General features: G+C 38.6%; 1 protein-coding gene across 7 annotated transcripts in view; it reads left to right on the top strand.

The window, feature by feature from the left end:
- The window catches only part of GULP1 (GULP PTB domain containing engulfment adaptor 1), a 150,036-nt gene that overhangs the window by 45,509 nt on the left and 78,452 nt on the right, over positions 1-26,075 (top strand). For all 7 annotated transcript variants that reach the window (XM_039554729.1, XM_039554730.1, XM_039554731.1 and 4 more), the window contains exon 2: positions 24,907-24,995. In XM_039554729.1, the coding sequence (XP_039410663.1) occupies positions 24,968-24,995 (28 nt within the window). In that variant the 5' untranslated portion in view covers positions 24,907-24,967. The remainder of the gene's footprint in view (positions 1-24,906; positions 24,996-26,075) is intronic.

The following is a 26,075-nucleotide window of genomic DNA, read 5'->3' as shown; positions in this document are numbered from 1 at the left end:
GTAGTTATTTATCCGGAGTTTTCAAAAAGCCAAGCTGAAATGATTTGGAACATTTTGCTGTGAGATGATGTCAAGCATACTGTACCTTACAGATTTTATAACCTTCACTAAATGATGTTTGTTGTCTTCTAAAATTGGTGTGGCTTCTATGAAGCTATAATTATAAAGAGGTATCCTCCCTCTCTTGAAGGAAGAGGAAAAATAGAGTATTTAGGAAGAAGTTATACTGCATCCTGGGACTTGTACAGTTTGGAATGTATTCTGAAAGCTGAGTTTTACATGTTGTTTTATGATGTGGGTATTACTGAACCTGTGCAGGATTGCTTTGGATATGTATGAGAGAGAAAATACTGGTTTTGACAAAGACAGATTTTTGGCAACTGTACGAGAACAAACCACAGCCAAGGTACTTGCATGCCTTTCTCTGATAATTCAGTTGAAGAAACTCTCTGTGTGGTTTCTGCAATGTCTGTGCCTTGAATATACACAGTGAATTTCCTGAACTTTCTGCTGCACATTCAAGTCCCTTTGCCGGCAGCTGCTCTATAAATATAATTCTTGAAATATTGGTTACAGTGTCTGTGAACAGTACAATATGACGGAGTGTCTAAATAAATTTTGCTGGCAGGCAGCTGTGTCAACAGCTTCAGGCTCTTTGGGGTGAACAGCAAATAAGCAAAAAGGAGTAGAGCCATTTGAGTCAGTGTACCACAGTTCCACTGCTCCTTTTGATCTAACCTGGAATGCTGCATTAATGAATGTTGCTTTCCAGAGCGTCCTATGACCTTTTCTCTTGTTCTGCTTAAATGTGAAAAGCACAGTTGGAATGCTGTTACCCTATAGTTACAAAAAAAGCCCAGAGCAAGGCAAGTAAAAGTGTTTACACTTTTTTTTTTTTTATTAAGCAGGGTTTGAATCTCATGAGTGAGGTGTCAATCTAAGTGTGAATGACACTTAAATGTGTTTCAGACTTGTCTTTTGGGTTAGATCCTGTCAGTTGACAAGATAATGTTAGAGTGGATGCTGTCTTTAAAACCTGAGTTTGCAGAGGAAGAGGCTGAGAATTTAGAGCTTCTGCTGTCTTCAGGTGAACAGGAGGTGCTCAGCTGTACAGTCTCAAGTAGAGTCACAAAGTAATTATGTGTGCAATAGTTAACGGTTTTACCTTCTGCCTGGAATATCAAACTCAGATATAGCTTAGAAACGAAAATACATTACTGAAAAAGCTGAAATTGCCACTCCTCTGCCTTCTGCACTTGTTGTTTTTTTGTTTTTTTTTTTTGTAGAAAAGTTTGAGTACTAGAGCATCAGCGTGAGAGTGTAGCATTTGTTAGCTGAGTTCGGTACAGTCATGATGATGAAATGGGGCAGGATACATTTCACCTCAGATCAAGGGATAAAGTATCTTGTAGCTCCAGAACACATTCTCTTAGACAAATGACCTTCAGCATTTATCATCTTGGTATCCCAATGAAGGCATGATAGAAGCAAGTGAAATAGGAGAGCATGATGCATTGTATAATTACTAAAACTGACATATGTTTTGTTTGGCAGAATAACAATGCAGTGAAATTACAGTGTTGTGGGGCAGGGTGCAGCCTGTTAGGGAAGCTTTTTGATGTTTCAGCACTTGGCTTATGTTCTATTATCAACCTGTATCATTAGTTATACTTCTGGGGTCTTGACCACTGGGTTGGTGAGGCAGGACTGGCCCTTGGTGAAACTGTGCTCTCTGTCTCAATTGTCTCTATCCCTGTCCTCCACCAGCCTTAGCAGAGCTTCTCAGAGGATCTGTTCCATGATCCTCCCAGGCACAGAGGTGAGGCTGACAGTCTCTAGTTTCCAGGGTCCTCCTTTTTACCTTTTTAAAAAATGGGTGCAATGTTTCCTTTTTTGCAGTAACCAGAGACTTCACCTGACTGCCGTGAAATATCATTCAAATATCATGGAGTGTGGCTTGGAAGCTCCATCAGCCAATTCTCTCAGCAGTCTGGGATGCATCTCATTCGTTCCCATAGATTTATGTGTGCTCAGATTCCTCAGGTGATCACAGACCTGAGCTTCTCTTACAGTGGGTGGGAGGGACATTTCTCCCACAGTCTCCATCTTGTGGTGCATCCACTCGAGAGGTGTGGGCAGAGAGATTGTCAGTGAAGACTTAGGCAGGAAAAGGTGTTGCAGCACAGCCTTCTCCTTGTTTGTTTCTACCAGTTTGCCAGTCATGCTCATCAGGGCTGTACTCTCTCTGACATTCCTTTTCTGGCTGTGACACCTGTGGAAACACTCCTTGTTCTTTGCTTGCCTTATCAAGTTCAGCTCCATCCACGCTTTGCCCTTCCTATCGAGTATTAAAGGATCTGGTTAATGAACTTACTGGGCCACTGGTAATTATTTTGAAGTACCTAGATAACTGAGACTATCAGCAACTTGCTAGGTAAAATTATTTGGGATATTAGGATTCAAAGATAGTGAATTGGTTTTGGTAGCTCTGGCTTTAGTCCCTGGTAGCATAAACAGAGTAAGTAAGCACCTGGTGCAATGTCCTGAAGCCTTTTTGCCTCCAATGCTCTTCTGCTTCTTGGCTGGGAAAACAAAATCAACAAAAAGTGCCTTTGCCTCAGATAAACTTTAGGTAAGAATATAGGTCTAGATTTGAGTAATATTTGATCATGGGGCTTCAGAGGTTAATGTTTTATATGATCTTTACTTTCTTACTGAATTGAGACCACAATGAAAACCAGAATTTCACTTTCATAGATATCAAGTGCATGTGTGGTGATACAGTCTTAGAGATAACAAAAATAAAATAAAATTACAGACTATGACTCAATATAAAGTTTGTCATCTGTTTTGTTTCTGTTTCTTCTTGTGTTTCTATGAAGATGAAGAGGTGATCTAATGGTAAGAATTTCATGTTTGATAAGGGATTGGATACTCGTAATTTTTATCACCTGTTCTTTTATTGTAGTGGAGTAAGTATCAAGGTGTAATTATTTTTGGTGGGCTCTGTGCTGTAGATGAAAAACATTGGATATCTGTGCTTCTCCAATTTGTGGTTGAAAAATGATTTTGAAATCCTTGAATGCAAGAACTTTGTCTTCTTGGTAACAATTGTCTGCGAAAAAAAGAAGAAAAAGGTATATTGAATTGTAGAAAGTTGTTAAATAATATGCTAGAAGCTTTGATGTCACCTGGTTTTACTTGCCAGCTTAACTAATGACATAGGAAAAAGGGAAAACATAATTAATTGGATTGATTTTGGTGAAACTCAGTTGAGAACTAATGAAAAAAAACCCCTGTGGCAATGAACAGAGAAAATGGTACAAGTGAGGAAGCACTGCATAATACAAGTTTCTGGTGTTTTCCTTAAAGTGAAGGGGGAAAACAGCAGCCATGTCAGGGGAAGAGGAATGAAGTAGAGGAACAAGAAATCAAGGAAAAGAAGTAGCATGAATTCAAATTCCTCACAAAGATAGTTTTTACACAAAGGCAGCAAAAGACAAATCAATAAAAGGAGTATATAGATGATGTAAAGTCACTTATTCATTTAATGGACCAGGGAAATAATATTCTCTTGTTGATTAGGTAAAATTCTAGGTCTTGATGTCTCAATGCTTGGAAGTTAAGAGATCCAAGAGGATTGAAGGGAATAGTATAACTAAATAGCTCAGACTGAATCAAAAAAAATATCAAGATTCAAACTAGGATGGCTTATTCAAACATTCAGTAAAAAGCATATTTTCAGGTCCTGAGTTCTGCACTAGAGGGGATTGAACTTCCTTATGCTGAAACAAGATGTGGTACTATTTCTACAGACAGATTTCCTACAAGCTGTGGGAGTGCAGTATTCTCTTTTTCATTTTTCTCTTTTAATGATTATGAGACTGCCAATCAGTTTTTCCTTAAAGGACCAGGATTTTTGTCTAATTCTGCATGTCTTGTGCACTTCATATTTAATGGAATTAATTTAAAAGATGGTCAATACTGCTCTGTATGTTAAGTAGTTGTTTTGTTGGTGTAGGGCAGATGCAGATGAGGAAATTATGGTAAAATATATGAATCAGAATTCCTATTCGAAAATACAGATCTATTGCTTGCAGCGTTTTAGTTTGATTTACACCTTTCCAGCAGAACAGTATTAAATTACATGAAATGTATTTCCATTGAGCTGTTGGCATTACATTTCTTAAAATGAGAAAACAATTATTGTGCTTTCATAATACCCCAGTCCACAACTAATATCTGTCATTGCTTCTTTTTATTCTACATCAGAAACTATAAAGCAGCAGTAACGAAGGTTCAAATATGTTGTCAAATGACTGATCTATTTCACATGAGAATTAGTGTCAGCTCTGTACCTTGGCAAGAAACTGGAATGCAGAAGGGTAAGCTGGTGTAATTGTTGCTGTGCAGTGTTTTGCAGAAAAGGATTAAGCAAATATTTTAATTTTTTTGTGGTTGAGTAGAGGAAGGCTTTTAAGACTGGAGTGAATAACTCAAGTTCGATTTTTGGTTTTCTTTTCAGTATAAAGTGCCTGTAAGAAAGCCAAAATTTTATATACTTTGGAAGTGAGAGAGAAGCTCATGTTTGTTTCCTCTGTTAAATGGCACCCATGACATGAGGCCCACTGAATGTATATCAGAGCTGAGTTGTTGACCCAAAGCTCTCCCATTCTCAGCAACTGTGTTTCAGTAACCCTGCTGCTGAATGAGAGAATAATGCTTGCAGGCATGGCACTTAACAAACTGACTTTTCGGTTTTTTCCCTTTTTTATGTCCCTCCCTTTTCCACAGCTGATAACTCAGGGCTTAAACTGCAGACACTGCTACAGCCCAGTGGAGCTGCAGTCTCCTTGCTTTGCTTCTCTGTAGTCTAGAGAGAAAGGCTTGCCTAGATAAAGGAAAGGCAGCAGCTGTGACTTTCCACTGATTTACTGGGGCAAAAAAAAAGGCGAAATTTGGGGTTCTACAGCGCTATGGTGTATAAGAGTTTATTTATAGAAGTGTTTGTGATAATGTCAAAAACATTAGATGCTTTAAATGATTTCCAAGTGTGGGTAGGGAGCTAGGAGCTTCTGAAAAACTGAATGTTTTGTTTAACTTTTTGAAAGGAAGGTGAGCTAAAACAATGTATCAAATTTTTATTGATCTTTAGTAGGGATAAGCAAAAGCATTTGTTTAGAAATCTAGTGGTTAACAAAAACTTTCTGTTGTCTGGCTTATTTCAGTTGCTGGAATGTGCTCTAGAGCAAGTATTTGATTATAAATCCCCAAATCAATTGAAGTACCTCTGAGAAAGAGTAGAGCTCGGGTTGGCTGAGGCTGAGTCTGTGGATGCTGCTGGCTTTCCCAAAGACTGTCTTTGAGAGGGCCCAGGATGGCTCTGGCAATATATTCCAGCCTCTGCACAGCATTCCCCCCCGACTTCACTGCTCCTCCAAGCAGATCACTCGGGTGCAGTTCTTTCCTGACCTCCTTGCTGCACCATGGTGTAGAGGGTATGCAAATACTAAAAAAGTTCCTTGGATTTCGGATTGTTGCTATGGTATGATCTTGTAGTATGACTTCAATTACTGCTGGTTTTTAGGAAGTCAGTGTGTATGTTTGTGACTTGATTGCTCATTCTTTCTGACAACAGCAACTCAAAATCTTTCCCATGGATGTTCTGGATTTGCTTTTTAGCTCTGCACCCAGGACTTCCTGATGGGTCTGTCTTTCCACAGTGAGGGGCAAAGCCAGACCCATTGGCAAGAACTGTTGTTGATAGGACTTATTACCAGTCCAAAATGCAGAATCATTTTGTAAATATAGACTTACTTGAAACAGATTTGTATAAGATCCTTAGATACAAATTCTTTTGCTTATTTGCAGCAGGCTTATGTAGTGTGTGGAATTCTGGATTCTAAAGATAAATCTGGTGTTATGAGCAAAGGCTTTATTTTAAGAAAATTGAGTCCTTGGGCTTTTAAAGGTGTAAATAATTCTGGTGTCCCTCATTTATTGAGCAAATGAAGCATGTATCATTGTAAAGTTAGAACAGAATCTACAGACCAACTACAGAAACTTTTAGGGCCAGGGTTGATGTTTTCAAAATCAGGAGTTGACCAGTGATGGAATATAAAAACGCCAAAATAGTGAACAAGTTCTGACTTTAGTGTAGTGGAGTAAAAAGATATCTTTCAGTAACTCTGTTATTTTGCAGAGGGTTAGAGTTTATTTTTACTGTAGGAGTCATGTACTGCAGTAGTAAATAGTAGGAGGTTCTGGCATGCCTGACCTGGTTCAGATGGATAGCACTATTGATTTGGTTTTTTCAGTGCCTCTGCTTAGTTAATTGTAACTTTGTTTTCTGATCCTCGATTAGCTCATTGGTAAGTTGTCATTACAGCACTCAACTCCCTAAGGACATGATCTATAAGGCAGACTTTTCCAGTGGAGGGTCGTGATTCAGCTAGTTTACACATAACTTAATCAGCAGTTGGCCTAATACACTCAAGTGGAATTTGAGGTACTTGAAGTCCAAGAGTGTAATACCATAAGTTAGTGTTTGTGTTAAGCACTCTTTAGGGACTTGCAGAAGAGGCCAGTGGGGACGCATAATGCCCCTTGTGTTCCTTTTTCAACAGGCAAGTGAAGTTAAAATCTCAAGGAAGATTAAGAAAGCAGTTTCACTTAGAGCAAAACTGCCATTTAATGTTTCATTGGGAAAGCTTCGTTTCGTCAGAGTTGCCATAATATTTGTTTGCCTGGACCCTGTATTTGGATTTGTTTTAATGGCCTATTCCAGTAATAATGGGCATAATAAAAATGTCTTCATGTGGTTAGAGCAAGCTAATGAGCTCTGACTTTTGCACATACTCGTGTTCTACATTTCATATAAGTTTAGTGCAGAGCTGCCTTCAATTACTTTAAACCATTTTTAAGATACAGGGAATTTGTCTCTGCTATAGCATCTAAATGGTTTTATCAAGCAGAGCTGATGTCTCACAATGCCTCTAGAGGCAGCAAATTTAGCATAAATGAGTTGAATTCATGTATTTTCTGACTATTTTGGCACAACCTGTCTGTGGACTGAAGTGTGACTGTCACCGTACCTAAGAAGAGATCGTTATTTACTGAAAGATTTCTGATGTACACAGAGGCTGAGGTTTCTAGTTCAGTACCACAGCTCAAGGCAGGGTGGAAGGTGGCAGAGACAGTCATGCTGCTTTTCTGCTTTTCAGGGTTTATTGTCAGACCGTAGTTTTTGTAGCAACACAGTTTTTGGGGGGTTTTTGCTTTTTTCCTACAGAGTTTGCTTACAAGAGCTGTTTGAGCCAGCACAGAAGGGCAGTACGCGTAGGAGCAAGTGTTTGGACAGAAGGCAGCGAGGAGCACAACTACTCCAAGAGTGCGTTTAAACAAATGTGAAACTATTTATGTGACTAATGATAGAGTAACATCACATCTACAGTGTTTGAATGGCTGTCTTTCTGTTGAAGTGGTTTTCAGCCTGTGAGGTGGTGAGTAATTTAAGTCCATTAGCAAAGTTTTTAAAGAAACATAAGCTACCATCTAGATTGTTGGGTTTTTTAAAGTACCTCTAATGTGATTGAGTCAAAACTGTACAAAACCTTCTTTCTCGCAGGATGATAACTAAAATGATGGCTCATGGTTGGATATGGTTTTCTCACAGAGGGTGGTTGGGCATTGGAACAGGCTCACCAGGGAAGTGGTCACAGCATCAAGCCTAAGTTCAAGAAGTGTTTTTGGACAATTATCTCAGACACATGGTAGAAATCTCAGGGCTGTCCCATGCAAGGCCAGAAGCTGGACTCAGTGATCCCTGTGGGTCTCTTCCAACTCAGGAAAAACTTGAAGTAGTATGTTTTAATAAGCAATATTAAGCATGTATAAGTAGTAAGTATGTACATTCAAAAGATATTTTTCCCTTAAAGCACTTAAAAACATTTGTGTATTTGTGCAGTGTATGTGAATAGTGTTCTGTGTGTAAAATATATGAAGATTGTGTTCAAGTAGGTGGGCAGAGTTGTTATTTATACAGTCTGGATTCTGAAAATCTTTCCTAATAGATCTTTAAACCTACAAAAACCATAGTGAAATCCAGTCTTAACTTCAAGGTGTTCACATGGTTGGATTTCGGTTTTCTGTTTTTGGTGTGTGTTTGATTTTCTTGATTCAAGAGTGGATCCTGTTTACAGAGGACATGAGTTTCAGTGCACCCATAAAAATCTGTGTGTTCCATACTGTTAACCATGATCTGCTTGTGTAAAGCTCTGTTTCTCTGCTTTGCTGTTTGTGCCAAGCTGCCCACATCCCTGCTGTCTGTCTGTTGCTGGATCTCTGCCTCCCCAACTGCCAGACTGGTTTTAGCGCTGCTTTGTCTTGGTTCCTTTATTGCTTGTGGTGTGGGCAAGGAGCCAAGCAAGGCTGCAGCCAAATGATTCAGAATGTAAAATGTCTTCCAGGTTTGTTTCAGTGCTTTACCTTCAGCTTCTTGCAGTCACCTTTCCTACAGGCATCCTGCCATTTGGGAGAGTCACTCCTTTGCACAGGGCAATTAAACTTTTGAAAGTGTGCGGGGGGTGAAGATTGTGCCACATCTCTAATTAATTTCTACTTTATAGGCAATTATCTTTTTTTTAACCTGCATCTAGGTTGCATTATTGTTATTTTTAGTTCAGCATTAGGCTTTAGCATCTCTTAAAGTTGAGCAATTGCATCATTTTAAAACATTTTTATCTCCAACTTTTAGCTGTATTATTAAAATAAATGGGTGCATTGCAGTGCCTTTTGGCATAATATGTACGGTCAAACTATAACTACCCTTTAGTTTAAGCTATGTTTGAGATGTAATTCTAGCTGCTTTATCCATTTTAACTTAAATAACCATAAGAACTAAGGCCTCTCCTATGGAAGAAAGGGCTTCATCACTATCTAGATGTGCTCTGTCATTCAGAAGTGTCAGCGGCCAGGGAATCTCCGTGCTGCAGTTGATAAAGCTTTTGAATGCTCTGCTGCATCAGTCTTTACAATTTGCTGTAATCAAGCAGAATAGCCCAGCTGATGTTATGCAGGACACAAGGAATGAAATGATGTCCCAGCCATGACCATTTCCAGGTGGAGATAAGTGTGTCTGAAGTGGTTGCCAAAAAAGGCTGTTAACAGCCTGAATACAGGTAATCAGTGATTGAAAAAGCAAACAAACAAAAATCTGATGGATTTTGTTCTTGCATTTGTCTTTTTTCCCAGTTGCCCTCCAAAAAAACACAAATACTGTTGGAAGGATGTTTGGAAGAAATCCTCATGTCTGTCATTTACCTGTTCACTCTTTCAGTGCTTACTTGGGTTATTTCTGTTCTGCTATTGGTACTGCTCCTCAAAACTACTTGGTTTATTCCTTGCTTATTGGAAATACATGGTGGCTTTCACTTCCTGCATTTATAGAGCTGTGCTTTTCTCCAGGAGTAAAACAGATGAGTCCAAGTATCAGAGGCCACCTCAAATGGTTTTGTGAGACAACTCTGTGGAGTGTTTCACTCTTTGTAGTAGAGGTGTACACAGAGGAGTTCCACAGCTGCCCTCATCTAAGCCTCAGTCTGGTTTTCAACTGCAAGTCTCTTCCATATTTCTGAGTTGTGTTTAAGTCAATCCATCTGTGGTCATCAGCTCAGTGGCTTTGCACTGCAGATATTATTTATCAGGTCATTTTTTTTGTCTGACACTGGTTAAATGATATGTGAAATTGAAACATTTATTCTCTACTTCCAAATGCAATCTGCTGCCACTTGTTATTTTCATTTATAAATTACTTTATTTTTAAGATCTCTCTCCCCAGAGTGTTAACATTCCTACCAAGTATGAAAGGAATTGTATTTTTGCCTGTTCTCCTGGAGAAGAAGATGAACTGCAGTCTTTTTATTTCCTGCTCATGAGAGAGAGAAATAATTACATTTCATATCTCTGGTATGAAAACATGTAATATTCTTGTTAAGACTGAAGGTACTGTCTTGTAATTCATGCTTTATTTATTCTCCGATTGTTTATGTATTTGGTTTTATATTTATAAATCACTGCATGTAATTTACTCCCAGAACAGGAGAATTTACACATTTGTTTATTATGTCAGTCCAGGTTTTGAGGCTGTTTTATTCTGCTATTTTATAGATGGAAGTACCTTAACTAAATTACGAAAGGTTATTATTAACATAAGTATTGAAGGAGTAAAGTGCCTTTGCCGACATTTGGAGTACTTCCTTTTTGTAGGAAGTTGCTGCCTCCATTTCATGCTCAGCTTTAGCTGTGTTGTAGTGCAAGAGTGGGAAGACTGGAGCTTCTCAAAGTGTATTCGAAGGCCTAGATCAGTTAGAAGTGATTCTACCACAGTCCTGTAACCTTATTTTCTGATTTTTATTAACTATTTTTGGTATTTGGGACACTTTCACCTGCTCCTGGAGTGGGAATACAAAGGCCAGCTACTTAACAAATGTTTGAAAAACAGTGTGAGCAAACATGTGGGTGTTTTGAGAGTAAGTCTCTACTTTGACAACTCAAAAACTTGATAAATGATTTAGCCATGAATAAAAATATACTTAATTGCCTTGCTCAGCATATATACTCTTTAAAACATCTATATTTTGCATTTTTAAGTCACTATGGGATTTGAGATGAAGATGAAAAATCCTACCGAAGGAGAATTCTAAATAAATGTAATTTGAATATTTCTAAATTTAACCCAAAATCTACTTTGACAGGAACATTAAAGTTTTGGTCTGTTAAAAACCCCTAAATTAAAGGATATCAGACCTGAATACCCAAATAGGTCATGTTTCAATGATGCAGAATAACAGAAAATAAAGGCTTGCTGTGTCACTGGTTTTTACACTAGGACAGTTTTTGGAAAAAATATTGAAGTATCTCTGAAGTTTGTCACACCTATACTAAAAGCATTTTGAAAAAAAAAAAATAAAAATGAAGACTAGCGGTATGTAAAATTAATTTTTTAGCTTCTGCTGTGAGGTTCATGGCTCTGTGGTGGCAGGTAGGGATTCTGTCACAGACCCTCTTCCACATTCTGCCTCCATCTGCTCTTTGAGAACATTTTCTTTTCCTGGGTGAATTTAATCCTTTTTGCAGACTTATTGCTCCAAAAGTAGCTCTCTGGCACGTCCATTATCCTGTGTTTGCTCCGCCATACTGGGACATTAATATGCAAGACTCTTACAAAAGGCATTTGTACCTGAGTGCTCCTGTGGCTCGGGGTGACAGCCCGAAGGGTGGCTGCTGAGTTACAGAGGTCTGTGAAGAGTTCTCTGCCCCCTTTACATCAGTGGTGTGGCTCGGTGCTTTTGCAGTTTTCCTTCACTAAGGCTCTGTGTGTTTGAATTGTCATTCACACAACGTTCCAGCAGATCCCTGAACAAGTGTTCACCTAAAACTGCCAGTCTTTAAACTCCATTCATTCCTTCCCTCCGCTGAGGTGTTCGAAATTAAAACATACTTCTGAATATTCTTCTACACCTCTTGATTGTTTTACTTTGTGGGAGTTCACTCAAAACACAGACTCTGTTTGCAGGTGTTGGCTTCCCAGCACCGGATTCTGCATTTTTATACATTTTTGTAAATTTGGTCTCTCCAGTGTTTTATCCTTGAGTGCTAAATGGGGGCAGAAATGTCTCTCCTGAACATCAGTCTCTGTGTCTCTGCCCTCCCATCTATAAAATGAAAGTGAGCTATGAAGGTGGCAAGCCTTTATTTTGTGATTAAAGAAGGTGTCAAATACTGCGATAGTGGCAGCTCTATGGATATTTAAGAATTGGTAGTTAAACCAGGTGATTTTCTAGTAAGTCAATTGCTATTCACCTTAGAGAAATGATTTACTGCAGTTTAGAGAATTTCTGTTAATCAGATAAGCCATCTTAATGGCACAGATAATGGCTTACTGACAAGAAAAAGATAAAATATGGTATTTTAACCTTGAGTCAAAATGGTAATTTGTTACAAATTTAAAGTCAAGTCTGTAATTTTGTATTTCTTTGCTTTGGAGAGGGGATCTTATTGCTTGTAAAAATATCCCTGATTGATAACATGATAAGACTGACTTTTTATTTGCCAGTGTGACCAGACTGTTTTATTATACAGCTAGGAGTGCACTCAGGGTCATACTTTGTGTTCCAATTTGGAGCTTTTCAACAGCAGAAATGCATCTTATTAACTTTTGCTGATGAAGATGCACAGATCTCTGGCTAGCAGTCTACTGAATAAAGATGGTTCTCAAAATTAACTTTTTCGACAAGGGGAGGTAGCAGTGTCTGCCAGCAACTTTCCATTTATCACCAAACAAATTCTATACAATTTGGTTACTGACTTTTTGAGCCTTGAAAAAGTATTCATTTGAAACTGTCACAATACAGAGAAGTAAAAACAAGTGTAAAGGGTGATTCTTTGTATGAGTAAAAAACAATCATTTTGACTTGGAGATGAAAAGTGCAGGTCTTCTAATGCAATGAACTATCAATTTATGATTTTGATCAACATATTGTGAGGGAGTATTCACAAAACAGGCAGATCAATAGATGTAAATGTCACAAGTGAGGTTGTTCATGACCCTGAGCAAAGCAAAGATTTGGTTTCATGTGAATGAATATTCAGTGCTGGAAACCTTGGACACAGTGCTGGAATACAGCTGTGTACAAAAAAGACCCCTGTATTTAATGTGAGTTGTGAGATGAAGTTGAAGGTGATATGAGGATGAGAATTCAGGGCAGAACTGTTTATCTCATGAAAAGTAACCCAAGGGAGTATACACAGACAACTTTTACTGGGTTTTGTCTGTGCATTTGCTCCCTTTTACCGAAAACAGCAGAAAAAACCCCCTTTGATAAGGTGCCATCCTTTTGCCAGGAAGCTTTGTAACAGGGCCGGCCTGTACTTTCATCACGCATTCAGACTAGTCTGCAAGATCTTAATCTTGCTAATATTTTAAATAATACAGTGGCAGCCAAGATATTGACTTAATGTCATAAAATAGCAATAAAACCACAATTGATCCAAAGTTTCACAATAGCCACAAATAGGCGAAGAGAATAGAATAGTAAATGCATGCTTGTTTCCTAAAGCAGATGCTTGAGCAGATTTAAAGGTGTGGTGACGAATTGTTCCTCCGTTTATTCCAGGCATTTGGAGGAGAACCTCTTTTTAATTTCTTAAATGAAAAACAAGAGTATCGTTTGTTCAGGACCTTGCACAAGGAACTATCCCCTGTTCATAGAACAATAGCAGGGAACATGAGCTGCTCTCAATATCCAACGGATTAATTTCAGCTCGGATGGTCAGCTAGGACCATTTGAAAGATGGAATACCTACTTCTGTCAAGGCAAGCATAGCATGTCACAGTCATAAACAAAGTGAAGGAAAAGGAGCAGAGGTTTGGCAGAGAGATGGGGAATTTCTATCCACAAATACACTGTAGTACCTCATGTCTTCATTACTACCAGCTTCCAACATTATTTCCTCTTCAGTTTCTTTTCAGTTTATCAGGGCATATAAGTATTTTCACATGTAATTTTCTCTTCTAGCTTAAATAATGCTTTATGCCTTCAGTTTGTGAGGAAACTTCTAATTCGTCACTTTTATTTTCATCTCTTCCATCCCCCCATATTTCTTCATATTTTTTCTTTAGGTATGGAAATTTGTATTGTAGTTTACATTGGTATTCACACTGAGCTACTGTTTTCTTTCTTTGAGAAACACAATTTTTCTCAAGTCATCTTGATTCTGCTGTTCTTTGGCTGCTTTGTTTTTTTTTTGAAAGCAGAGTCCAAGATGAAAGAATTCAATAGCACTCTTTTTTGTCCACCTGCAGGAGACAGTGGAGAGTGCACATCTATGTATGTGCCTATGTAGTAAAGCAATTTCCAAAGAAGAATGAGCTTTGCTTGAGTTTCCTTGCATAAATTTTCTATTAAAACTGAATGGGTTTTAGACAAGTGTGGAAAACTGTAGCTAAAGATGTGATGTGTTTGAGCAGGATATTTATAACACTGGCCTGTAATGACTATTCCCTCTTAAAGCAATCCTCATATGTTGCTGTGTTCCTCAATTATTAGCTTTATGCTCATTTTTTACCAAAAAAATTGCAACTGCAGTAGAAGCGAGACTGTTCAGGATGGTAATTTCACACAAGCTTGGTTTTCATCAGTACTCCTAGCTATGTCTTTTGAAATGAACTGTGAAATACATAAATACCAGTAGAAATGCACAACTTGCTCTCTTGAATTGTCATTCTCTGACTGTATAGCAACATTAAAGGCTTTTGGAAAAGCAGTATTGACGGAGTGTTCATGAAGTTGTGTTTGTAAATGAATCCAAAACATCGAGTAATTTAATTTTCTTTGGCAACTACCAGTAGTATTTGTATGTGATTGTCCTGGAAGTAACTTAAGGAATCTGAACAGTTACTTGTGGTTCATAAAATCAGCAATGTCAATGTACATTGTGGGAAGGAGCAGGGAAGATGAGCAGGGAAGATGAGCAGGTGGTTTGGTGTAATTGTGGGATACAGGCTACGGTTTCACACTGATGGTGCTGCTTTTGTTTCATCAGCTGATTCCTAGGTTTGGCTTTTGAAAAAAAAAAAACATTTTCTCAAGTGCGTGAGTGCACTTTGTGTTCTGTAGTTTCTCCCCTTGAAACAGAGTGTTGATAACTATCTAGGAGAGGCCTCACTCTGGCTGCGTGTTACAGGGGTGTCATGAAAGGAGTCAGTGAATGCTGGTGAAGCTGTGCTGTTAATGCAGGAGGACAGCTATTAGCCCTGCAAGCTGTGCTTTCCAAGGAAGTCAGGCACCTCTGGGGGCTCAGGTGCCGACTGGTAGGGACAGATGTTAAAGATGTATGAACAGAGTTTAAGTTCAGTTAGCCTGCAGTCTTCACCTGCACAGATTTGAAAATCTCACTTAAAAGGGGTCACATTTGATACATTGTGAATTCATACACTGAGTTCTTGAAACCTTGATGTAGTGAAGCTTATTAAAGGACTGAGGTGCTGTGAAACTATCATAGTTTTGCTTCAGTGTTTGCAAATCTAGTTACTGTACCCAGAACCATAGACCAGAGCTGGTATCTCTGATCTGGAGACAAAAATAAAGGAAAAGAAATGCCTGGCATGGGCATTTAAGCTATTCAGTATGAAACTCTGCCAAGGGTCTATTTCCATTTTTTTAAACATTGTACTTCTGAACTTTGAGGTTTGGTGTTTTGTGGTTTTGTGTTGTTTTGGTTTTGTTTTTGTTTTTTCTCCCTGTGCTCCCACTCCCCCCAGGTTTCAAGAGGGTAGCTTAAAAATTTCTTTCTTTGAAAACATGACAGATGTTGGTACCTACTTTTCACATCCCTCTTCTTTTACCTCCAGTCATTAAGTTGTGGAATCAGCCACAGAATGTGATGTTAGCAATTGTCTAAATTACCTCCCAATACTTAGGAGGAAAATTCTGTATTTCTTTCTCTCCTCTGGTTCTGGAGGTTCAGCCCGGATTGGTGCCTGCTTGGGGAGGGAGTTGCTGTGTGCACTGGTTTAAGGATCACAGTCAAGTGTCATATGCTTGTAAAGGGTGGGACAAGGCAGTCTTTCGTTACCAAATACTGAGGTTGCCTCACTGAGGATGTTAAACTATGTGAAGCTGAACAAGCTGTTAACATGACTTGCAGCACGTTTCAACTACATGGATGTTAATTGGAGCAGGGAGTGGAACTGTCCCAGTTCCAGGGAGCCAGTACCATCCTGGTTGTGATGGGATCAGCGTTTCAGTCTAAACCTGCTGATCTCTCACATTTTTAAAAACTTACGTGTTCTCCTTAGTCCCAGCTGTGTTAGAAAATACAGCTAGCACTTGCTAGCTTAGAAACTCTATTATGTGTTTGTATGTCAGTACTTTCTGCTAAATTACTCTGGGATGGATCACTTGCCAAAATCTTGAAATAAGACTAGTAATAACTGTAGTGGTGTGTAAAACCTGAATGTTTCTCCTGAATAGACACTGTAATTACCTGTTTGAATATACACTGGATCTAAAAGGCAGTGATGAGGAGATTAATTTGTCACAAATAGGATTTTGGCTCCCATGCTTTTGTGTCACTTTCATATCTGTGCTTTTAATTTCATACCACAACCTTATCAAAATGGTTGGATTCTTCAGACTGTATTCAGATAAGCTCAAGGAATATAATGTGATAAAGCCTAAAACCCAATATAATCTTGTTTTGAAGATACTCCCTCCAAGATTCATTTAGTACAAGTGAGAAAATGGATATTGACAACTTTTCTCAATTTTGAAAACTGTTGAAATCACTTAATAAAGCCCATTTTATCTGTATAAATAAAACTTAATGCTATCCCTGAGGCTAACCAATTAAAGCAAGGAATCTGAATGTATTAACATTAATGAGAAATCTATTGATTTTAATAGGGATTTATTAATTCCTATTAAAAAAATCAATAGATCCTATAGGGATCTATTGCTTTTAAGGGATTGTGTTCAGTATCATGGATTTTAAGTCTTTGTGAAGTGAATGACACTTTTGTATGTCATTGTTTCAGAAGTATGTAATATGTTAATAAATTGATTATGAAAAAATAAATTATTAGAAATTTTTATTATAGTGATTTTTTTCATTATATAACCTTTACCACTGGAGGTAAGTGCTGGTAGGAATTGGACTGTAAGAGACAAGAAAGCCAGCATATATAGCCTGCATAGCAGTCTGTATGCTATGTGTTCTGGCTCTCCTTTGAGGGACAGTTGTGGAACAAGGGTCCCCAAATTAAAGTATAAAAGTATGGACTTTAAGTCCTCCAGATAAATAGGTTTAAATAATGATATCATATTGTATTCATTTCTATAAGAGGATGATCTCTGCTAATTTTGTATTGATCTTTTACTGTAAAAAATATACCCTGTAAAAACAAAAGCCCAAAAGCTTTTACACTTAAAACAAAAACCTCAAACTGATTTCAAAGACGTAAGAAGCCATGTGGAATGTCATAGTTCATATGCCTTGGATAAAAGGTGACAATTTTTTTCATTTTGCATTTATAATAAATTGGAATGAGCCTGTTGAGAGGACTGCAGTAAAGAAAACATCTAGTGTGTTCTGTGAAGGAATAAAGAAAATACAGGGCCTTATGTGGGGAGATGAAGGCACATTTGTCCTTATTCTTCTCTTGCAGGTTGTTTCCTGGTACCTACCCAGAATTTTCTTGATTGCTTTTGTCTAAGCAGACATCTGGGGTTTTCACTCCATCTTAATCATCTTTTGAACATCAGTAATCAGCTTCTGAACTTCAATTAAGGTTAATGCACATTGAGGGAAGCACATGAAGCGGTCTTCTGGGCCCTGTTGAGTGTATCTGCACAATGATATGTCTGATTCACTTTTCAAGATTGGCCAAGTATACTTTGGTAGAATAAAAAAATGATGCCTTTTGTTAAACTCTTGTGCCTCTGTAAGAGATCAGCTAAATATGATGAGTTTTTACTCTAAGTGGATCTAAACCTATTTCTAAAATTGGTGTGCTTTATTTGGAGATTTACCTTCAGAATACCTAATGAGTCTTTTGGTCTCTGCCTTTTCTGTCAGGAGCACTTTTTACAATGTAATTATGAAAATGAAATTAATGCAATAAATGTAACTGGAAAAATTTCAGAAGGTTAACAAAAAATTGCTGCTGTTTTGAGACATGGAAGTTTCAAATACATTCCCTCCCCCTTAAAGAAAATACAAGGGAGGGTTTGAAAATAATGTGCCAGTAATTAAATAAATAGGTTCTCTAGGTTGCTGTAGAGGAGTCAGCTCTTCCAAAGGAGAAACGTGATGCCAGCAAAGAAGTAACCATACTCTGTGTCCAGGAATACCTTTCTTTCATCTGTATGTATCCATCCAAGCAAGGACTCTGTGGGAAATTCTGGAAAATTATTCCTCCTGTGAGTCAAAAGCTCAGGTGTCCAGTTATCCCTTCCACCAGAACAGGTTTATTTTTAAGATCTGTTCTGTGTTTACCTGTCCATGGTGGACGCCAGTGATGAACTTCACTCTGTTGCTGTTAAAACGAGGACACTCACAAAGCTCCCCAGGCGCTCTGCCATCCATCTGAAAATAGCAGGACAGGCAAAAATCTTGTTCTGATTCCACCTAGTTGATCAGATGGCTGATGGGATGTGAAATACAGACCCTCTTGTCTGCAAGTGAGCAAGATGTTTGCCATTTGTCCATCTTTTTGAAGCAGATGAACATGTTTGAGTTCTTTGGGAGATAACGTGCATAAAGCCTTTCTACTGGCTCTGAGCATCTGACATTTTTAAGTTCTTGTACAGTGGAGTAAGAATTAGGCTGACATGACTGAAATCCTTCAGGTTTGACTCACTGGTGCTTGTGGACTGGAGGAAAAAGAAAGCTCTTCTTATATCTTGTTATGATTATTCTGTCATAATGAACCAAACAATAGAACCGGTTTCTGCAGAAGAGGATGCCCTTGTGTTTGAAATTGCTCCTTTTGTTTGGAGTATAAACTTCAGTTTGTTCCATGAGTCATGTAATCCGCTAATACGTATCAGCATAATTAAGCATAATAAAAAATAATTGTTTACAAGTAAATATGCAGAGAAGTGCAATATTTCTTAAAGTTACATTGTTCCTAATGCTTTAAAAGACATCTAGAGAACCATTTTTGTGGAACAAGTACATTTTCTATTTGTCTGGGTTTTTAAAGGTTGTTCCATTAGTAACTTTTCTGAGGATTTATGGTCGCTTGCAACAGTTTTAAACACCTTTTGTTCATAGTTCTATTTCAATACTGAAATTTATTCTTGTTATATTTACTGATGCTGATATTTCTTCTTGCTGTAAAACAAAAGTTAGTGATAACCTTGCCTAAGGAATTGTTTTTGCTGTCAGCTGTCTGAGTGATATCCCTTGTCACCTGTTTATTTATCTCTATTCTGATTTTTTTTCCTATTGGAAGGAACAGATTATTTTAGGAAATAAAAAATTCCTAAATGAAAATTGACTTAGAAAAGTTTGTGGGAAACTGCTATGAAATGCATGAGTTTCGTATAGATTTTCTGCTTCCTGGACTATCTTTGATGTTGATATTTATAGCAAAACACTGCTGTCTGCTTGTCCTTGGTTTCTGTGAATACTTTTTTGGCAGATCTCTGTATAAGAAATGCTTTACCTGTAGTCTGAAAAGCTTCTTGCTGTGGGCTGAAAAGCACTTGTCACAACAGTACTAGGCTTATACTGCTTGAGAGAGGGGAAGAAAAATACAGGGCATGTGTGACTCTTCTGCCTTCCTGGTGGTTTCAGGAACTTGGGGAGAGCAGGGTGATCTCAGACCACAGGAAGGTCTTTAGCCTTCAGACTGGGGTGTTCCTGCCTATCCCCTTCACAGGAGAGTCAGTATGTTAGAAGGTGAGCTCTGTTTCAGGAACGTGGCTTCCAGCTGTGTTGGTGTTTGCCACATCGTTTCTGTCTTCACTCACACCAGGTGAGCCCCAGTGACACCTCTGCGCACTTCACATGGTGCCCTGGCTGCGGGCTCGAGGGCCAGCAGAGCTGTTTGGGCTCTGTCCCATTGGGAATATTGTCATCTGAACAGCAGGATCTGCTTTGGTGGTGGGAAGATACGAGTTTTAAATAGAAGACGAGCTCTTTACCAGTTTGCCCTGCCCCATCCTCTGCATAGTTGAAAAACTACAAGCAACTTTGTATTTCTGCAGATTCACCTTCAGCTGCAAAGTAGGCCTGCCACTTGGCTCTGGCTAATGAATGTTCTTGAAAATGTGATGGATAAAACCTTAAAAGTAAAGTTTTCCAGTGTCTGAATGTTTTCCTTTATATACTCCATTTGTGCTTCTGTGAATTATAAAGCACAAACATAGGATAAGAACTTTAGCTGACAGAAAGATTTTCAATTTTGGTGAAGCCCACAGAGCTGTGTTGGTTTTGAGTTATTTTCCTGCAAGTTTTTGTACTGATAAATTTTATTTAAATACTGTTGTGGTTTACAGTCCGACAGACTGTTCTATTATTGTTTATAAACATAAAGGGCATATGTGTTTCCATAACCACAACTGAACATGCTTGCTGCTTTCCAAGCATGACAGCGCAGGTTTGGGTCTGCACCGAAATATGTTCATTGATGTGTCATTTTCTGATGATTTTACTGTTTCAGAGGAGAACGGGTTGTGGTAAGTTAGTGTTTTAGTTACCTTCATACAAAAGGAAGGGAAAGTGCCTCCTGATATTAAGATGTGTACTTGGGTTCGTGTATTACGTAATGCAGTCTTGTATTACCATAATTTTTTGTTTTCTGTTATGCCCGATATCATATTAGGGCAATATTTCCATGGAGTTTTGGTCTAAATCAGAAAAATACTTACAAAGCTGTTATTATATTCCAGTTTGTCATCTTACCTTCAGAAATAACTTTATAAGCTTAAGCTTCATTGCAAGTCAATGAATCACACATTCCTGTGTGCTGTGGCCCTTTGAAACAGGATTTAAGACATTTTGTGCTTCATTCTTTAAGGAATGTTGTTCAGTATGCTTGAAAGGCTGGGATCTGAGAGGGGGAAGAGTCTGAATTTTCACGTCTTCTGAAGCTAAATTTGCCTTTGTATGGAAACTGTATGTATGTGAAAGGGAAGGGACAGACTGGGCTTTTAATTTTTATTAAGGGGAGTGGATGGGTGCAAGTTGGAGTTTTTAGGGAGGTTTTGTTGTAAATACTTGTGAAATGAAAAAGACAATACAATAAAAGGTTCAGCCCAGGTAATTGTTATAGCCCATGCCATTCAAAGGGCGTGACCGTGGGGGAAGCCCCATAGAAGTCCTCAGGAATACCCAGTTTCTTAGAGCAAATAAGAGACAAAGGAGACAAGTTGCATTCATAGCTTGTTTCTTCCCCTTCCTAAGTATGTTCTCTTGGCTTGTCTGATACAGCTCTAAATTTAGAAAACATATCAAAACCCAGCATTCTGAAGGAGCCCGCAGGCGTGTATAGACGCCTGTGTGGAAGTGCAGTGTTGTTTCAGCAGGCAGAGAGGGCTGCAGCCGCTTGTGCTGGCAGCTGGAAGTCTGCCACTCCACTTCATTGTTCGCTGCCTTTGCTGCATCAGGCAGAGGAGACAGCGACCCACATGATTGTCAGTGTTAAAAAGTAATTACTCAGTAATATCAGCTTCAAATCTTGCCACCCTTGCACTCCCCAGTCCAAATACCTGCCAACACCACAGTCACCAAGGCCACTTGTTTCGTTGCACCCCTTGCCATTCTGCAGTTTCCTCCTTGCTGTGACAGCACCCCACCGTGAAAACCAAGGGGTTAATGACAGTGAACAGAAACAAGATGGTGTTTGCTTTCCCTGTGACTACCTAAAATTTGATATGACAGCTTCAACACTCACCTGCCCAGGACATATGCCCGTGTCAGTGTTCAGACTGTGGGTGTCATGTCTCCTCCTGCTCAGGGTGTTTATCTGTTATTGAAATTTATTTTAGTGTAATACAATTATTTTCTAAGCCTTCTCTTTCTTTTTTCATTTTGTTTCTTTTCTCTGTGTCCTGAAGGAAATAACCTGATATTACCCAGATTTTCCCTAGTTTGTGTCTGTCAGAACTCTTAGCATTTTGTCAACCATATTGTGAAATCCCATACAGGTTTTCTGTTCCCAGTAGGATTTGGTTTCTGGACAAAGCTGAAGAAAACTGTTCATAGTAAGGTGGAGAAACATTTTTTACCTAGGTGTGTCTTCCTGAGTGATGAGTAATGGAATGGCTTGGTCCACATTCCTGTTCCCTAACGCCTCTGATTGTTACAACTGCTTTACCCTTGCAAGTCAAGTGGTTTATAGGGAGGACTCTCCCCTTGTACCCAGGGCTCCCTGCACCAAAATGGAATTCTCTGACTTGCCTTCCTTTTGGCTCTTTACAAGCTTTTAACAGACTGGTTTGTTCCAGTGGCTTTTTGCATCAAGATTTGTCAGAAACACAATTGTTATCTGCCAAAAAAACCTGTCTACCATCCACTATAAGAGAACAGCTCGCTTAGTCCTTAGAGTTTTATTCTTTGTCATTGGAATATTGTGAACAAAGATATTGCAGGATATGTCTAAACTTAACTTTGCTTTTCTGATTGAAAACTTACCAGTGCTGCATACGACAGCGATACCACCCTCCTGCCCCAAGCGCAGCTGAGGAGATTGAAACGAACCTTGTGGGGTTTGGGTTGGTCTTTTGTAAGCAGCAAAATTTTATGGAGCATTTAATCATCTGCTCTTTCAGCATCTGAGAGGCTGCTGATGTTTTTTGCATTAGAGTTTGAGGGAATTGTAAATGCGGTTACATGTAGCTAATTCTGTTTCCCCATTTAATAACATTTTCTGTGTGAAGTGGAAGTACACTGATTAAGTGCTTTGATACTGTTTGTTGCGTAAGCCACATCTGTGTTTTGTTCTACTGATGGAATTGAAATTATGTTGGAATTGTATTTGGAATATTGTTTTGTTGGAATTGAAATTATGAACATAGTTTTGGCAATTCTGCCCATTTTTAGCTAAGTAGCCAACAAAATTTGGCTTTTATTAGCATAGGTTACTTCAATGGTAATATATCCTTGCTCATGAGGAAGAAACATATACTTAGTTATGCTGTGCTTTAAACAAAATACTTGAATGGTGATCTCTAGAAACATGGCCAGCCAGCTGCCTTGTGATGTGGCTGCAGAGTTTCTATTTAGAAGATGCTCTATGCATCTCAACCATCTCAAATATGTTCCTTAGCGGGCTCTTGGATGGGGATAGGAGTACACAAAAAAAAACACCCGCATTCCGAAAAAGGACGTGTTTTGATTCTACTGTGGAGGAGAACTGAAGTGTTTGGCCTAGCGCTGTGCAAGACAACTGCCAGAGGTGTCTTAGAGGGGAAAGGAAGCTCTTTTTACTCAAAACTGGCTGTGATAGTTCATGAGGGTGAACATACTGAGCAAAGTTCTGCTACTGGCTACTGCTTATATATCCTAAGCATATCTAATAGGCTGCCCAAGTTAAACCTGTAAGCCAAACACACTTGTAGTTGCTTAAAAGCTGCAATTCCAATGTTCTTCCTTATTACTTTATTTCAACTGAGTTGACTGTCCTCTCTTACAATGGTGAAAGCCCCACACTGTACTTGCCCTGCCAGGAGAGCTAGTCGTGCATTCTCAGCTTTTGGGGACACTGATGCTTGTTGGAATTCCCCCAGTCATGCCACTGCCCTTTCCAGGGATGCTGCTAAAACCATTCCCAGAACTTCAGAGCCCTCATGGGTGTTTTTTGATTTCACTGACCCCTATGTACCCCCAGCTTTCCATGTGGTGCTGCCCACAGTGAGGGCAGGGCATGGCTGTGCAGGTGGATGAGGCTCTTGCAGCCTTGCTGTTAGAACTGCTGGGCACCAAATGTGCTCTTCGGGCTTTGCATCTGAATCATGGCATGGAAACTGCATGGATAAGTCCTGCCTGTGCTTATTGTGTTGTGTCCTCCCTTCTTAAATGCTCAGTACCATCTGTAAAACAAAAGTGATCTGGTACCTCTGCTTTAAGGAACAAATGGTTGGTCGTATGCTAGTTTAAGTAAACAGGGATTTCTCCTTCATTCTCACAGGACTGTGGGGAGAAGTCGTCCTGCTGCATCAGTGATTAGTGGAAAATAAAACTGAGGTTTTGTTGGGTTGGTTTTATTTTAGCTGTAATTGCCCATATGTTCTAATTTGAAAAATATCAAATATTTACGTGGAAATTTGGATATAATTGCTTTAATTGGTATTCAACTTACTTGAAAAAGAGGGGTGAGTACCACAAGGACTCATGAGCTGCATAAAGTATCTTAAATAAATTTGTCATCTTAATGCTGACATTTGAAATACTGGCCTAAGTTTGGTTTTTATTCAAGGCAAAGGTAATGTTCTAGCTGATTAAAAAATCATCTGATAGCAAAGTGCTTTAATTTTCTGGTTTTACCATGCCCCTTTTTTTTCTTTTTCTTTGACTAGACTGCTTGAAAAGTAGAGAAGGGCACTGGTGCAACTTCTGGTTGGAAGATCTGAACAGAATGAAAATCAGCAATAGGAATATCTTTTCATGTGGTTGTAAAAGAAAAAACTCTACACTGCAGAATAGAATGGTCTTGAATAGTTTTGGATGTAGTGGGTTTTATTGTTTTTTTATGTTGGTAAATAATAAAATTCAAAAATTATATAAGAATTTAAGAGTGTATCCATTTTTTTAAGGGAAGGAAATACAGAAATTACTGTACAATCTGAGGTAAATGGAGCAAGGAGATCGTAGCACTGATAGAAGGCAATTTTTTCAGTACTGAGTCCCTGGGGGAAGAAGAGTCTATATATTGTGATTTTTTTTTTTTTCCCCGAGTTTCAAGCCCGTGTGGAGACGAAAGCCTAGCTTGAAATAATCTGGCAGCCTAAATGACACAAAACAGGGCAGTGCAAATGTGAACTGAGTGTTTTTATGGAGTCTTGTAGTCAGCATTCATTTTAAAGCTTTCTTTCCAAGCTATTTGTGTGTTGCATTTGTCTTCATGTATATGTATAATACCACCTGCTCTGTGCCTCTGAAATCTTCGGAAGAAGATCTTGAAGGAACCTTATAATGTCCTTCTGTGTGAAGCACCACTGGGCATTTTGAACATAGGTCTTCTCAATGCTGATAGTTCTTCCTCAGCAAAGCACATCCCCAGTTCCTCAGAATTGTTTTGGAATTCTTAAGATCATTCACAGTGTCTTTAATATGAAGATAAATAGAACTTCAATGATAATAATGGAATTTTCTGTTTTCTTGTGTGTTGTTCTGCAGGTTAAAGTGGGGAGGAAAAAACCAAACCCTGAAATATCGTTGACTGGGTAGATTTTTAAACATGAATCGTGCTTTTAGCAGGAAGAAAGGTAAGTAACTTAGCTTATGTTTCATGGAGACATAAATGCCCTGTAAAAATTCTTTAGAATATTAAGAATTATACAAGGAAAAACTTAATCAATGCACTGAATTTTCTAGATAGAAATGAGCACCCTTTTAGAAGATGTACAGAGCAAAGCATTCTTGACTTCTGCATTCTAAGGCTGAAGTTGAATTCCGTATTTTTTTTATTGCAGGATGTGTGTACACGCACACACACAAACACATATGCATAAAATACACACACTGTTTTCTTTTTTTGCCTGCACACACCAAACGATGTGCTGGAGGGTTTTAGAACTTCTAAGGCAGTGACTTTTCTTTATATATATTCATTGGATTCTTATTCTTGGAGAAGGTATTTTTTCAAACTGTGTTTAATATACTTGAACTATCTCATGCAGCAGGATATTTTTTATCTGTAAGAAGCTATTCTGGATTTGTAGCAATCTGAAATGGCATGCTTTCCAAAAGGACATCAAACCACTAAATATTGAGTTATATATGTTGCTCCTCTGGCTTGCTTAGTCTCTTTTCATGGTTTGTTTATGATTAAACATATGTCTTTAGAAGGAGCATTAGGGATGCAGCTTTTTTTACTGACAGCTTTGTTGCTATTTCCCCCATTTGTTTGTAAGGTAGAAAATACTCAGTAGGTCTCTTTCTTTACTTTTCATGTTTTCTTCTAAAGGTCCTTAAGTGTGGCACACACTGAGGTGAAGGCCTTGCATGAATAAGTAGGTGTAGCCTCAGTTGGACTGAGTGTAAATATTTTGTTTATGTAACAAGAATTTCTGCTTTGGTATCAATATCAAAGCTGGAAATAAAAGGAATCTGCGTACCTTAGGCCAACATGAAATGACAGCATCCCTGCATCCTTGTGTGTCGTGCATTTGTTTGTTAAGCCAGATGAATCAAGATGAGGGAAGTGGTCCAGAATATCAGCACATGGTCACAAAAGGAAGATACACTTACTCACAAAAACTGCAAAGTAGGATGAAAGATCATTTAATATCCCAATAGCAGGAGGAAATAAGCTTAAACCCATAGCCTGTGCTCTTAAGTGCTGA

This window comes from Corvus cornix, chromosome 7 (genome assembly GCF_000738735.6).
Source record: "Corvus cornix cornix isolate S_Up_H32 chromosome 7, ASM73873v5, whole genome shotgun sequence".
NCBI lineage: Eukaryota > Metazoa > Chordata > Aves > Passeriformes > Corvidae > Corvus > Corvus cornix.
Note: the sequence above shows the minus strand (reverse complement) of the source record. Positions and strands in the feature narration are given on the sequence as shown.